At 37.4% G+C, this 16,185-nt stretch overlaps 1 protein-coding gene across 1 annotated transcript; it reads left to right on the top strand.

Annotated features, from left to right (window-relative positions):
• The first annotated feature begins 8,468 nt into the window (after window positions 1-8,468).
• On the top strand, window positions 8,469-12,459 carry FABP7 (fatty acid binding protein 7). The gene is made up of 4 exons (XM_014055283.2): window positions 8,469-8,700; window positions 9,763-9,935; window positions 10,931-11,032; window positions 12,289-12,459. Exons 1-4 carry the CDS (start codon window positions 8,628-8,630, stop codon window positions 12,337-12,339), a joined length of 399 nt encoding a protein of 132 aa, XP_013910758.1. The 5' UTR covers window positions 8,469-8,627; the 3' UTR covers window positions 12,340-12,459.
• The last annotated feature ends 3,726 nt before the right edge of the window (window positions 12,460-16,185 follow it).

The raw sequence follows: 16,185 nt of genomic DNA, 5'->3' as shown, positions 1-16,185 counted from the left end.
GGATATACTCAAGCCTTGTCAAAGTACTGCTGCATTCTTTCTGAACAGTACTTCCCACCACAGTATTGTAATAAATGTATAGTATCAAAATGCATATAGATTCCTGAGTTCTATCCAGCAGTTTTCCCTTATGCCAGTACCTCACAAATGTATCAGCATCAGAATTACCAGCAGCTAATGCTTTTTATATTTAAATATATAACTTCCAAGAACAACTGACCATAATGTGAGATTTTTAACTTTTAGCAAATATCAAATACAAATATTTTAAAAAAGAGTAAGAAAGCGCATGTTCTGAGATTGTTGAAAGAGAGAGAGAGAGCAAAAGTAAAAGAACGGTTAAATAGGAATTAACACTATATTTTATTATTTTCTCCTACCTCCAAGCAAATAAATAAACAAGAAAATAGAGGAATTCATAGGAACGTGGTTTAGGCTGTAATAAGCATTAGTGTCTATGAAATTGAGTGGAAACAAAGCCACAGTTAGCAAATAAAAGAGTCTTTGTGTTATATATGCCATCAATATTTTCAACATGAGCACTCTAGATACCGGTAGTTGTGTCTGGATTTTATGGAGAGGATCTTGGAAAGAAAGCAAATTAAGGTTTATTAAACCTGGTAGTATAATTGTGTATCGTTTTAGTGCCAAGGACAGATAAAAATGAGTTTGTGCCACATGCCCAAATATTTTGGATGTGTTGCAGCAGATCTTAATTAGCCTCTACTAATAAGAGATTAGCCACCATTCCACAGGAAGAATGCCAATTGCAAATGAGTGTATCAAATATTGGATTTACCCTTCTAAGATGAGAGTCCTGGCCCAAATCTCTAAAAAGAGAACTTGAAAGATATGTTGAACCACTTGGCTAAAGGCAAGGTTTTCACCAAGCTGGACTTGAGAGAAGCATATTACCGCATACGAATCAAAGAGGGATGAATGAGGGGGAAGCTGCAGGATGGATAGCGGAGCATCGTGACGAGGCAGCTCCTAAGTTTAGAGATAAAATACTGTAAGCAACTCCTATACAGTCTGGAGTCTAAGATTTTTTTTCCCACCTCATAATATGTTTCTCCTATCACTACAAGAGGAGGGGGAGCTTGGGTGGACAGTCTTATGCTGGACCCAATTACTGGCTTCAACAAGCTACAATGAAATACTGGGTAAATTTTGCTTACAATTTTTGGTAGACTGAGTTGAACTGTAACTGGGTTATCTTTATTATTGGGAATGGACCTAGAAATTTTAGGCCAAATTTCTTGCTAGACATTCTTAATCTTATGTATTTGGCCCCTAAGCATTACAAATAGTTCTTGACTTTGTTTAGAGATCATTTGAAGATACAACAGCGCTGAAAAAAGTGACTTATTACTGTTTTTCACACTTATGGCTGCTCTGGCAGCCCCATGGTCATGTGGTCAAAATTCATACACTTGGCAACTGGTTCATATTTATGACTGTTGCAGTGTCCTGGAGTCATATGATCACCTGTTGTGACCTTCTGACAAGCAAAGTCAATGGGGAAGCCAGATCCAGTTAACAACCATGTTACTAACTGGTTGTAGTGATTCACTTTAACAATTGGGGCAAGAAAGATTGGGGCAAAATTCACTTAACATCTGTCTCATTTAGAAACAGAAATTTTAGGCTCAATTGTAGTCGTAAACTGAAGACTACCTGTATTTGCTACTTTGGCACTTTTGGTTTAGTAAGTCAACAGTAAACCTAATGACTTTTACTGAGCCAACTTTGGCCAAAAATGATTCTTAATGATTAATGATTAAGATTCTCTTAAGAGCTGACTTTATCTCCTTTTTTAAAAAGATGTTCTCTGATTTATACTTTTTGTTTCCAAGAAATGTATTACCCCTGGCATATAACTGTATGAATTGATGCATAGAAGCGTATTTACCTATAAACTTAAAGCCAGACTTAAAAAAATATATTTCTGCATGTGTTTGCAGCTATTCAGCCAAACAAAGTACAGTATCTTAGTTTTATCAAGGTAGTTCCATAAAGTTGTACACTGGCCTGAAAACGTTTTCCACTTTATTCTTGTCTCTATTTTTTTTTTGTTATTGCACTTTTTCTTTGGCCTGCCATGATCCCCTTTTTATGTCAAAAAGGTCATCTATGTTTCTGATGATATAATTCCACTATGCTCTAGAACAGGGTTGTCAAACTCCCGGCCCATGTGCCAGATGTGTCATGTGCTGGCCATGCCCACGCCTGGTTTAGCAAAGAGGGAGAAAGTCCCAATACATCACATGGCAATATCATGACAACGCAAGTTTGACACCCCAATATTATAGCCTAGATCAATTCTCAAGAAGAGAAGGAAATGTATAGCATAACTTGAGAGGCAGCTACTGAAGAAGCAAAAAATTGATGCTGAAATTGCTTCTGAATAGAAATGTTTATAGACTTAAAATTATATTGTTTTGTGTAATAATTATAGTAAATAATTACATAAAAACATAAGGTCATATTAGATGACCACAGAGTTCAATATCATTTCATTATTTTGATATATGTTTACCTATAAAATGGGGTTGAAATGAGGGGTCCTTGGTGTTCTCTGAGCTTGCTTGTTTTCTTGCAGACATTTCAGTATCCAAACTAAGTAACTTCATCAGTGCTACTAGTTTGGGTAATGAAATGTTTGCAAGAAAACAACCAAGCTCAGAAAACACCAAGGACCCCTTATATGTTTACCTCTTCCATAGTTACAACCTTGTAACTGTTAAACTTATCAGTTTGCATCAGGGGTGAAATTCAATTTTTTTCCCTACCGGCTCTATGGGCATGGCGGTCATGGCCAAGTCGACATCACTTCTTTGCCCTAATGACCTACAAAAAGAAGATATACCAGTAAGTATTTGTATACCTCTTTTATTGTTATTATTGTGTATAATAATTGGTATATCCTCTTTTTGAATTTCACACCTGATCTATCTATTTGCTTTCCCCAACCTGGTGCTTTACCATTTGTTATTAAACTACATGTCCCAGTATCCTTGTAACCTCGGGTTAACGGGAGTTTCTGTGTGCCTAATAAAGTAGACAAGAGCTGATAGCTGGAAAGAGTTTGTTTTCATGTTTGATAAGACTCTTATCTGTGATGAATATGTATACCTATGCATATGCGTATGCATACACATACATACATACATACATACATACATACATACATACTATATATAGCAGTATGCTTCCTCCCATATTTGGGCATACCAGGGGTTGTGACACAATACATACCTATTTCCCTGGCTTAGCTGATAAAGGAGGAGACCCTGTGGCTTAGTGGCTAATACAACTCCCTAATATGTAATACAGCACAGGTTTGAATCCCAGTAAGGGTATGGCTAGCTGATGAGAGCTAAATAGCTTGAAATAGATCTATACTAGTCTCCCTTTATTTATTTATCAGCACAAATGCAACATACACACACACACACACACACACACACACACATGTACTATATACATAAGGAAATTAGGGAATGGTGTCCAACGGTAGATTATAGTCAAGTCAGCTCAAAATTGCCCCCAATATTTTGGGTCTTTTCTTTAAGTCAGGAGTCTCCAAACCTAGCAACTTAAGGCTTCTAGACTTCAATTCCCAGAATTCCCCAGCCAGCATGGGAGAGCGCGTGGGCTGGGCCAACCAGGGCAATTTTTACCAGCTGTGCAAACCAATTCAAATTGTTCCTACTACCTCTCCCGAGCCAGGCTGAGGTGGTTGAATTTCACCCCTGGTTTGCATATAAGTTAAAATGTGCTTCCTAACATAACATTTTAATGCCAGAAGTACATATTATAACACAGAAGGGACGGGCGGGAAGCTCTGTTACCAAAAAATTATCATTTTTTTTAAAGAATAACAACTGAAGACATTTGAGGAAAGTAAAAAAAAAAACAACTAGAGAACCTATTTTATTAATAACAGAGTACTTGTAAAATATATACATATAGTACTTACATATAATATTCCTTTCCACTCAATCACCACCAGCATGCCTTTATTGTGCTTTCATGGACAGATTCATCTGTTTTCTAGGGAGGATTTCTCCCTGTATCTCTGAAAAAATAAAATTGTTTTCAGTTTTATTAGTTTCACGTTTCCTGGATAAGCAATAGCAATAGCAGTTCAACTTATATACCACTTCATAGGGCTTTCAGCCCTCTCTAAGCGGTTTACAAAGTCAGCATATTGCCCCCAACAATCCAGGTCCTCATTTTACCCACCTCGGAAGGATGGAAGGCTCAGTCAACCTTGAGCCAGTGAGATTTGAACAGCCGAACTGCAGAACTGCAGTCAGCTGAAGTAGCCTGCAGTGCTGCACTCTAACCGCTGCGCCACCTCGACTCTTGTGGCCTGTGTTAATGCTCTCTGAAATATTCCTGTACTTGGACACATTTCTTTATAAGAGGAAAAAACCTAAATAGGCATACGTACAGGTGGTCCTCAACTTACAATCACAATTGAGCCCAAAATTTCTGTTGCTAAGTGAAACATTGTGAGTCACTTCAGTTATTAAGCTAGTGAATGAATGAATTAATTAATTTTAAAATCAAATTTATATGGCCACCTATTTCACCCAAAGTGACTCTGTGTACAGTAAATTATTTTGCAACACCATAAAAGTATGGTGTAATATTTTAAAAGTATTTAAAGTATTTTGCAATATCATAAAAATAATAAATATGGTTAAATCAAGATTATGAGTGGGAAGATGTTTACGTACAGTTTAACCAACATGCAAACTCATTATTATCAGGAGAACCAGAGGCTTGCTGGAGGGGAGGGAGGACATGTCTTGAGAGCTTTATGGAAAGCCATAAGGGTTGGGGATAATTTCACCTCAGGGGTGGATGGTGTTCCAAAGGGTGGGTGCTGTGATGGAAAGGTTCTTCTTCTACGCCCCGACAGATGAAACTTCTTCACAGACAGGACACATATGTACTATCCATTTTCTGCCAGATCTGATGGGATGATCCAACAGCTAACCTGGCCCCATGCCATGTAGGGCTTTAAAGGTTTAAAAAAAAGACATTTGAATTAGAACCAGAAGCAAAATGGCAAACAATAAAGCTCATGGAGCAAAGGTATAACATATGTCCATCTAAAGATACACGTAACTGTATGCCGTCACATGTTGCACCAGCTGAAACTTCTGGATTGTCTTCAAGAACAGCCCTACATAAAGCATGTTCCTGGAATCCATTCTGGGGGTGACCAAGGCATGAGTGATAAAATTCAGGTAGATCTCATTAACCAACTGCCTCATGCAACAACTGTTCGAAGTTATGACAGTGCTGAAAAAAGAACTTAAAATAATAACCAATGTCTGCATTTGCAATTCAGCCATGTGTTTGCTATTAGTAGGCACTGTTCTATGCCTGACTTTCTCCCTCCACACACAGGACAGAGAGATTGCCTATGTATGGTAAATGATCACTTTGAAGGCCAGAGGTCTTCAAAGTTGGCAACTTTAAAATATGTGGACTTCAACTCCCAGAATTCTCCAGCCAGCATAGCTGGCTGGAGAATTCTAGAAGTTGAAGTCCACAAGTCTTAAAGTTGCCAAGTTTGGGGAACCCTGTTTTAGGCAAAGGGTAGAGAACAATGGCCCTTTTATGAGTTGTGGACTTCAACTCCCAGAATTTCTGGGCCCAACCAGCCACACTCAGGAATTTCCCACCTCTGCTTAGGCAATCTCTCCTATGCCTGATCTATTCCCCCACCCCACCTCACAGAGCAGAGCAGTATTATCAGCAGAGTTCATCTAACCTCCTGGCCCAAATTCCTGGGGTGTCCTCAGGGAGGTTTCAGTGCCTTATAAGAGGATAAACAGGGCCAAGGCCATCTGGATTTCTGGAGGGATGCTCACTCCACAGGCAGAGGCTGCCATTGAGAAGGCACAACTCCTGGGTACAACACAATGGTGCTGTTCAATGGAAAGGATCTGGAGCACATCTTCCCTGCTAGATCTGATGAGCTGAACAGAAAACAAGAAGAGAGAGATGGTCCTGCAAATACAGGCAATCCTCAACAGTTCATTTAGTGACCGTTCAGAGTTACAATGGTGCTGAAAAATGTCATTTATGACTGTTTCTCATAGTTACAACCTTTTCATCATCCCCATGATCATGTGAACAAAATTCAGATGCTTGGCAACTGCTTCATATTTATGACCTTGGCTATGTCCCATCACCTTTTGCAATCTTCTGACAAGCAAAGTCAGTGGGGGCACCAGATTTATTTAACAACTGTGTTACTAACTTAACAACTGCAGTCACTTAAGAATTGCAGCAAGACATGTTGTAAAATGAGGCAAAACTCACTTAGCAAATGTCTCACTTAACAAAAGAAATTGTGCAATACAAGCCAAACGTTTATCTCGGCCTGTTTGGCAGAATTAGTCTTTCAACATATGTCTGAGTTGTTGAAATCTCCATTGCAATTACTTCATGACTTGGAGGCTTTGCTTACTTAAATATGAGCCGGTAGTGTGCGGCAGCAGCCCAAAAAGCTAATTAAGTCCTTGTTGTTTAAACAGAGGCATAGAATCAAAATCATGCGAAGTATTAGTACCACTTTATAAAGTAAGGCCACACTTGGAATACTGCATCAAGTTTTGCTCACCACATTACAAAAAAGTGCAAAGAGCAACTAATATGATTAAAAGCTTGGAGACTAAAACATAAGAACGGTTGCAGAATTTGGGTTTGGCTAGTCTAGAGAAAAGAAGGACTAGGTGGGACATGATAGAAGTATTCCAGTATTTGAGAGACTGCCACGAAGAAGAGGAGGCCAATTTATTTTCCAAAGCCTCTATAGGCAGACAAGAAACAACAGATGGAAACTAATCAAGGAGAGAAGTAACCTGGAACTAAGGAAAAAATTCCTTACAATGAGGACAATTAACCAGTGGAACAGCTTGCCATCAGAGGCTGTAGGAAGAAGAGAATGGACATTCACTTATCTGAACTGGTATAGGGTCTCCTGCTTCTGGTTGGAATAGAAGACCTCCATGGTGCCAGCAGTTTGATCCTGACTAGGTCAAGGTTGACTCAGCCTTCCATCCTTCTGAGGTTGGTAAAATGAGGACCCAGATTGTTGGGGACAATATGCTGCAATTGTAAGCCACTTAGAGAGGGCTGTGTAGCACTCTGAAGCAGTATATAAGTCTAAGTGCTATTGCTATTGCTAATTCATTATTTTACAGTTACTTTAAGACAAGGGTGTCCAACCTCGGCAACTTTAAGACCTGTAGACTTCAATTCCTAAAATTCCCTAGCCAGCACTTCTGAAAGTCCACAGGTCTTAAAGTTGCCAAGATTGGACACTCCTGTTTTAGGATAACAGGTTAGGCTCCCTGTAGTCAGTCTTCCTTTTCTTTTATCTCTCTATTTCCTTTATTTCCCTGTTAAGGCAGGAGTTTTTTAAAAAAGATGTTTCATGCTGTATTTAATCCATTACATGACAATTCATTAAGTAAAAACATATCAGTACTTCACTTGGTTTCCTTTGGCTGAAGAGACTACTAGTTGTAATAGTATTAGACACTATTTCAGTATCTACAAATGAGTTTGGGGAAGAGCTCTTTGTTAAGAAAGCACACATTTTCAGTATGCTTCAAAGAAGAAACATTTCTGTTCACATGTTGTCAAATTCTTTGTTGTAACATTTTGCATTGCAGGACAACCTTCCTTGTCATTGACAAAACTATGCCTTTGTAAATGATCCTATAGACAAGTTTTAATAATTATACTTTATTGATGTCCCTCGAGGGAGAAGATGGACAGGCAAGGGAGATTTCTGAATACTTTTAAAAACTCCAGAATAGGGAAATAAAGAACTAAGTTATATTTTGCTTCCACTCTTTCAAAAAAACAACAACACCCTATTATTTGGGGGGGGGGGAATGAATTGTCAAAAAACCTGGAAAAATACTCAATATGACAAAAATAATCAAAATATACTAAATATAAGAAGTGGATAACCAAGAAAGCATGATTGCAATAACTAGTTATGGTTTGGTAATACAAGTTCATTTATTCTTTTATTCTAGCATTAAAGGGCCCAGTCCAAAATCCAATAACTTTTGCTTTTCTTTCCAACAACATCCAGCATTCTTTTAAAATTGTTGCCTGCATAGAGTGTCAGCGGAAATGCATCTGATTATCGTATTGTGTGGCTCCCATTCTGAGGCTGCAATATCCCTTGCCAAGTTTTCAAACAGGACTTAAAAAGACCCTCACATCATTTGGCATTCCTCTCGTTTGCAGAAAAGCCTTTTCTTCTCTCTCCCTCACGTTTCCCAGGCTGAATAGGATGGCTAGTCCAACCAGCTCTGTTGACCCAGTGGCCTGATCCAATCATCAGCTGAATATCAACCTTCCCACCAGCTCTCACTCCCCACCCCCTCCCACCTCAAAGGAATAATGGGAAAATCCAGGAGGAGGCAACAGTTTAAATTGTTTTCAGTTTCATTGGATATTCCCTCAGTGAGGAAGCTGAGCAGGAGTAACTGTGCAGGATTTAAACCCAGTTTTAGGGAGAGTAGCAGTTGCTATCATAGCAGCTTTTGTCCCTTTCTCTCACTCATCCCACAGTGAAGATGGCTGAGGCATTTTGTGCTACTTGGAAGCTGATTGACAGCCAGAACTTTGATGAGTACATGAAAGCATTAGGTACGTAGAAACAGCAGCATGTAAAATCTTAAATGGAGACTGTTTTATGTATGTATGTATGTATGTATGTATGTATGTATGTATGTATGTATGTTACAAAGTTTGGATTTTGCAAAGAACAAACGCATTGGAATAAAGTGATGCTAAATGGTACTTGGAACTGAAATTGTAATGATTTGGTTCAGTGAAAGGTATACTAATATTTAGATTAGTAAGAGCTAATCATCTTAGTTAAGCTAAACTATGGTTTTGACCAGAAATTGATTCTGGTTACAAAGGTAAAATGTGAGGAGATATATTGTAAAAATGTATGTTAGTCAAGTACATGATTATGAGCATATTTATTTCAAAGATTTATTGTAAGGTTCCGTTAAATTCAATGAATGATAGACTTCTTAGATTTTAAATATGTGAGTGTAAGTGAATTGGAAAATTAATTTCTCTTTCAATGTAAGAAAAATGGATTGCAAAGGGTCTGTCTCTTGTCTGTTTTTAGAAAATAGATTGGGGTGGGGTGGAAAGAGGGAGAACTGAAAAAGTATTTTGCCCAAGTCTATGTATGCTATGTACATCTTTTGGATATATGGGAAATAAATGGTATTCAATACAAATAACAAATCCATGTACAAATCTAGGTTGTAGAAATTAAAACAATCTGGATAAACATAAATCTGCCAATAACCTGACGCCATAATTTGCATCATTCCATATTCTCATACTAAATAATATTGAAAAAGGAACAGTTTTTTTCTACAAAGAAAAGTGCAGGTTCATTGAAATAGAAGAGCTATGTCAAAAATAAAATTCATATAGTATTTTATCTGAACATTCAGAAATACATTTGGCTGAGTGCCTTGAAGTCTTCTATACAGTTCTGCTTAGAATTGTAACGAGATCATTACTACTACCTTTGTTACAAAGAATTGTTCTTGATTTAACAGCAACAAGTGCTGTTTTGGTTTAATGCCTTCCACATCAGACAGATTGATTCTTTCTTATTTAAGAACTCCCAACAACATAAAATGGATGTTTGTGTCTTTTAATTTATTGCATATATTAAAGGAGTTGGCTTTGCTACTCGCCAAGTGGGGAATGTTACCAAACCAACTGTGATCATCAGCCAGGAAGGTGACAAAGTGGCAATTCGAACACAGAGTACTTTCAAGAACACAGAAATAAACTTCAAACTGGGAGAAGAATTTGATGAAGTTACTGCAGATGACAGGAATTGCAAAGTAAGTAAGAAAAAAAGCCTTATTTTATTTTTCAGAGTTGGCAGGAAAAAGTCTTTGAATGCAGAAAGGCATCTTTCCTCTACAGCAGGCAGTAAATTTGTTGACGAAACATTACAACTTAATTTCAGTGTAATCTATTCTGGCATAAGAGAAAGATAAAAAGATTCAAATTAAATTATGGTGCTAAGCATACATTTTTCAAACTCTGAAATATCAATAAAATGTAATTAAAGATATTTTAATGGTTATATGTTTGTATTATTTTTTTGGTTGGGCTCTTAACAGTGTTTTTTTGGTTGGGCTCTTAACCACCTGTTCTGCTTTTCAGGAAACTCCCAAGGACGTAAGAGAAAATGCACTTCATCTCTGATACTTGTTGCCATTATGCCCTATTCTTTTGGGATTCCTGAAAAGTTCAGAATTTGCTGGGGGGAGGGGGAAACAATGCTAGGTTCTGTTCCAGATTCGCGTTTTAATCTCACTAGAAGTTCTCTTTTGGTTCCTATTTGATTCATAACTACTTAATCCCATGTCTTAAACTGCAAATATATTAAAGCTGAAGACTTTTAAATGAAATGCATGTTAAATACAACATCTTTAATACGAATTGCACACAGGCAAAGACTTCATTTTAGTTTTATGTTCATTTTTTAATAAGTGATTTGCTGAAAACATCTTGCTAACAAATTCATTTCTTTGAAACTAGTGGTCTAAAGGGGCACTTCCTTGGGTGATTTAAAACATTCTGATGGCATTGTGATTGTGTGGTTGAATCCGACCCCTTTTAATGTGAACAGCTGCAAAGTTTTAATCAAGCAGCAACATACATCACCTAGAATTTTTAGACCACTGCAGCAGATGCCCCTAGTGGTCCATCGTCATTCAAAGACTGAAGTATTTTTCTTCTCCTACAGATAAATATTCTCAAGTTTAACTATTAAACCTGAATGAATTGTTTGGGCAATTTTTATGACATTTTCCATCTATTTCCACAGTCCGTTGTGAGCATGGATGGTGATAAATTGGTTCATGTACAAAGATGGGATGGCAAGGAAACAAACTTTGTTAGGGAAATTAAAGATGATAAAATGGTCATGGTAAGTAAAGCTTCCTAAAGTTAAAAATGATCTTAAGGGTTTATTATGCCATAGACATTATGACAGGGTCCTCCTTTCCTTACCTAAGTACAGGTCAATGATAGCTTCTAAAAACAGTCCCATTATTTTCTGTAGCACTATGGTTAATTATAAAACATGTGATATTTGTCATATTGGTATTCTCTCTTAATATACAGTGATATTTTAATATAATCGTATCACTTCAATGTTGACTGAGACTAAAGCAACTGAATTAGGAATCCCAGAGTCTCTTATTGCAGAAATATGACATTAAAAATAAAATTTCTTTCTTTCTCAACAAGACTTCTTGAGATGCTTCCACAGATGTTAAAAATGACTTCTTTCATGTTTTTTTCCCTTTAGTTTTGTTTGGAAATGGCATTTTTAAAATGGAAACAGGATTGATTTAGAGAAATTCCTGCATTAGAAAGTACTTTTTCCCCATTATCCAACGATCCATTATTGAAATCTAGAGCCAATTCAATTATTTCAAAAAAATGTAACATACCTTGTAATGTATTTATTAATGAACTCTCTCACCATGATATTTGTAAGGGGAATCTCTAACAAGTATAAATAGGGATGCAATGACATGTGACTTATGAATATCACATTAAAGTTAAAAGAAGCAAACACAGTTCTGATTGGTTGACTAGAGTATACTATGCAAATATAAGTTTGTTATGCAAAGCTGAGAGTTGAACATAAGGGGGTGGGTGGGTGGGATAAGCATGAACACAAATTGTAAATGCAGGATCTTCCTGCAGGTGAGGAATCTGTTGTAACCAACCTGTGTTAAAATCTTTCATTTGTGTTCACTTTTAATTTTTTATTTCATGATTTCTCTACATCAGGGGTGTCAAACTTGTATTGTCACATCGTTGTCACATGACGTATCATAACTTTTCCCCCTTTGTTAAACCAGGGGTGGGCATGGCCAGCGCGTAACGCATCCAGCCCACAGGCTGCAAATTTGACAGACAGATTGATATGAAAAGTTCAGGTTAATTCATGCAGCAAAAGTGTGAAGAACTGAAATAGCACTGGATCATTTGCTTGCTATGTTTCCTGTCATGATGTTGCAGAAATGGGGCAGGCGCAGATATTTCAGGAAGGTCTAGCTTTTGTCCCCGGTGCCTTGTCAAAGACCACATGAGTCATTTATCTCTGCACATTATGCCCAATAGTCTATATTTATTTTAAATTGTCTTTGTTTGTATTCACTGAATTTACAGACTCTCACCTTTGGTGATATTGTTGCTGTTCGCCAATATGAAAAAGCATAACATCTGTCAGCTTATTGCCTGGGGTATTCATACTTCTGGATGAAAGAAGAGCTGTCTTTAGAAGTCATCTTTGAAGTAAAAATTGCATTGCTGATATGGAAAGAATTTGTTTTTGTTTTTGTTTTTTTTTAAAAAACAATCTCCATGTTATCAACTTGGAAACATTTCGCTTTGTAAATCACCACAAATAAACTTTGCAATAAAATCTTGAAATGTCTCCTTTTATAACAAAAAGTATGCTGCCATTATTGAATACTTGAATGGAATGGAATTGAATACTTTATTTGGCCAAGTGTGATTAGACATACAAGGAATTTGTCTCCAGTAGAGAAGCTCTCAGTGTAGATGCAAAGCAACAAAATAATGATAATCATAATAATAATAATAATACCAATAAGAGGATGGAGTAAGAAAGATAATAAGGATAAATAATGTTACAGCCATACTACATGGATAAATACGTATAGATATTAGACAGTACTGTGAGAATTAGGTGTTCAGCAGAGTGATGATCTGGCCGGGGGCGGGGGGACGACTGTTCCTGTTTAGTTGTTTTGGCCTGAAATGTCTATAATGCTATCCTGATGGAAGGAGTTGAAACAGTTCATGACCAGGATGTGAGGGGTCTTTAGATATTTTCTCAGCCCTCCTTCTGATCCATGTAATATACAGGTCTTCTATGGAAGGCAGGTTGGTTGTAAGTTCTTTCAACAGCCTTTTTTATCCATTGGAGTCCCGTTTGGTTGCTGTTTGGTTGATTTTATAAAATCAAAGCCAAGTGGAGCCAAAATATCCAGGTTTCATACTAAGTGTATAGTGGTCCTTTAAAACAGTTTTAGTGAATAAATGCTTGACTTTAATAGTTTGCCATGTAGACGAAAACTTGGCCCAATGTCTCCTTCCAGTTATCTGTCATAGACTTGCACATTCTTTCACAAAGAGACATGGTTCAATGATAAATACAGATCTCAACCCTTCCACCTCAATTTTCTTCTACTTTTCTTCTCTTCCTAACTCTTAGGAACAACCTATTGCCCTCCTCTAACACTTCATCTCATCTCCTGGTTAATTGCAATTCATGGATTCTCCAATCCTTATGCTGGAAATGTGTTTCTAGAAATGTGTGGAGTTAAAGTTTAATACACATACTGTAAAATTTCATACCCATGGATGCTTACACCATAATTAGTTAATAAACCATTTGTTATCCTACTTGATATTTCCAATGGTTCATCAGATACAAAGACTTGGGTTCCACTGTTTTAACTCTTCAGAAATAGGGCTTCTTCAAACTTCTTTTTCCTAGTATGTTTAATGCAATAGGGGAAATTAATTGGGTACACAAAAGCAAGAATACTCATGGAATGAGCCCCAGCTAATTTCAGGAGAGCAGATAGCAATAGCAATAGCACTTAGACTTATATACTGCTTCACAGTGCTTTACAACCCACTCTAAGCTGTTGACAGAGTCAGCATCTTTGCCCCCAACAATTTGGGTCCTCATTTTACCCACCTTGGAAAGATGGAAGGCTTAGTCAACCATGAGCCTGGGTAAGATTCGATCTGCCAAACTGCTGGCAGCTGGTGATCAGCAGAAGTAGCTTGCATCTACTTCTCCATCTCCTCACACAAGAGAACACTGACTTCTGGTCAAACCCCAAACTAACAATTGCTATACCACATACATGAAAGCAAACAGCATACACAGAAGTCACATACAATGGCCAAAGTGAACTCAGATAGCAATTTTGAAACCTGCTCAATTTACAAGGGGAAATTATTTCTCTGACCTGATGGAAGCATTGGTATCCAGAAGAGAGAAGAATGTCTGCAAATGATAGGCACATCATCACATTATCACACAAATGACCCAGGTTAATGTACTTACATAAGACATCAGGCGATTGATACAAATTACATAATTGCATTATTTGCATGATGACATTATCAAAGCTTTTAACAGACCATGTACAGAGACTTTTTCTTAGCAGGCATTAAATGTTCATTTTCCCAAACTCACAGCACACATGTCATTATGTCAACTTAGAATTGTTTAAGTAGTATTTTCATTTAAATACCCACGTAAGGATTTACTGGTTTATTTTTAAATCCAAGTGATACCATTATTATTTTGCACTGAACTTTTAAATGCTTAATATAAGTGAAAAGTGCCATAACTAAACAAAGAACTCAACACCTGAACACCACATATTTGTGTTGAATTCAGACTGAAGTTTATGCAATGAAGTTCAATTATATGAAAATAATTCCTAGTGTAGGAAAGAAACAAAGAAACCATCTCCATTGCTTACTCCTAATAAAATGCTGTATGATTTTGTATGCAGTTAACATAAGTGGTGTTCAAAGCCTATAACTGAGATGCACAGTGGTGAATTTTTTTTTTTTACTATTGGTGCTGTGGGCGTGGTTTAGTGGGCGTGGCATAGCTTGGTGGGCATAGCTTGGTGGGCATGGCAGGGGAAGGATATTGTAAAATCTCCATTTCCATCCTACTCCGGTGGAAGCTTACTGCAAAAGTCCCATTTGCTCCCGATCAGGTGGGATTTGGGTGGCAGAGAATAGATGGGGGCGGGGCCAGTCGATGTGGTATTTACCAGTTTTCCGAACTACCCAAATTTCTGCCTGTTCTCTAGAACTGGTCAGAACCTGCTGAATACCATCTCTGGCTGAACATGATTTATGGAAAACAAAATGCCCTTTTTGTCTCTATGTCTGTAATGTAGCAGTGAAGTTGAAAACAGGATTTTGGCAGGATTTTGCAATTCACATTTTCATCAAAATAGATGAGCAGACCAAAGATTCAGATTCAACTGAAACAGTATTTGGCCATTTAAGATATGCCAATTAGCTTAAACTGCTTCTGGAACAATATGATTCATGGTGGATCCCAATGAGAACCTTGCTTTAGAAAATAGAAAATTCTATATTTCTGTCTATATAGGTCTAAGAACATTACCCTGTAAAATTGACAAAGTGGTTTAAGAGCTACAAAAGTTTAGGATATTGTAAATGTGTTTCTTATTAAGGTATAGCAAGGCACTTTGTTGCCATCATTTTAATGGATGAAACAATAGCTTGCATAGTGCTGCATTGCTAATTTTAATAAAGTGATCAATTTTTAATGTTAGCCTATAACTATAGGAAGAGCACTGGGGTTGGCTAACGTAAGCAACAGGTAGGGTATTGTAGCAGCAGATTGAGGTTTGCAATCTACTTACGAAAGACCAAGACTCAAGACCACGAAGGTGCGAGAGAAACAGGTTTATTGATGCATCGAGTTCAGCGTGCTAACACACCAAAATCTGAACTGCCTGGGCTCTGCCCAGGATGCTACTTTTATGCCGTGTTCCACACTGCATTCTCAAGGTGTTTCCATACATGAGACAAACATGACATTTCGAAAAGGAGAAGTTCATTTTGGAATGTTACAAACAGAGAAGTACATAGGAAAAATACAAAAAGAGAAGTTCTTATAATATCTTAAGCTATCAACTGTTTCACCTCTGTTCTATCTTACACCCACGCCTGGCTTTCTGTGCCCCTCCTTTACAGGGTCTTGCCACACTGTTCCAGCACTATTTTTAATACTTATGAGGAAGTCAGAAGTCAAAGTTGGAAGCTAAAAGTCAAAGTTGGAACTCCAGTACACCAGAGTGAAATGTCAAACTAATATAAGTTTATAAGGTCCATCCTATTAAGACCACCTAACCTGGCCAGCCACTGGTGGGTTTACCTGTGCACCCCCTCCTGCATCAGTATTAGCTGGTGCCATTCTTCTTACTAACTAAGCTATGTTTGGATGGGAAGGGACCCTCCTCATAATTG

The sequence above is a fragment of the Thamnophis sirtalis genome, unplaced genomic scaffold, assembly GCF_051295495.1.
Source record: "Thamnophis sirtalis isolate CommonGarterSnake01/CBP01778 unplaced genomic scaffold, rThaSir2_p1.2 scaffold_6, whole genome shotgun sequence".
NCBI classification, from domain to species: Eukaryota; Metazoa; Chordata; class Lepidosauria; order Squamata; family Natricidae; genus Thamnophis; species Thamnophis sirtalis.
This window is presented reverse-complemented; position numbering and strand designations above follow the sequence as displayed.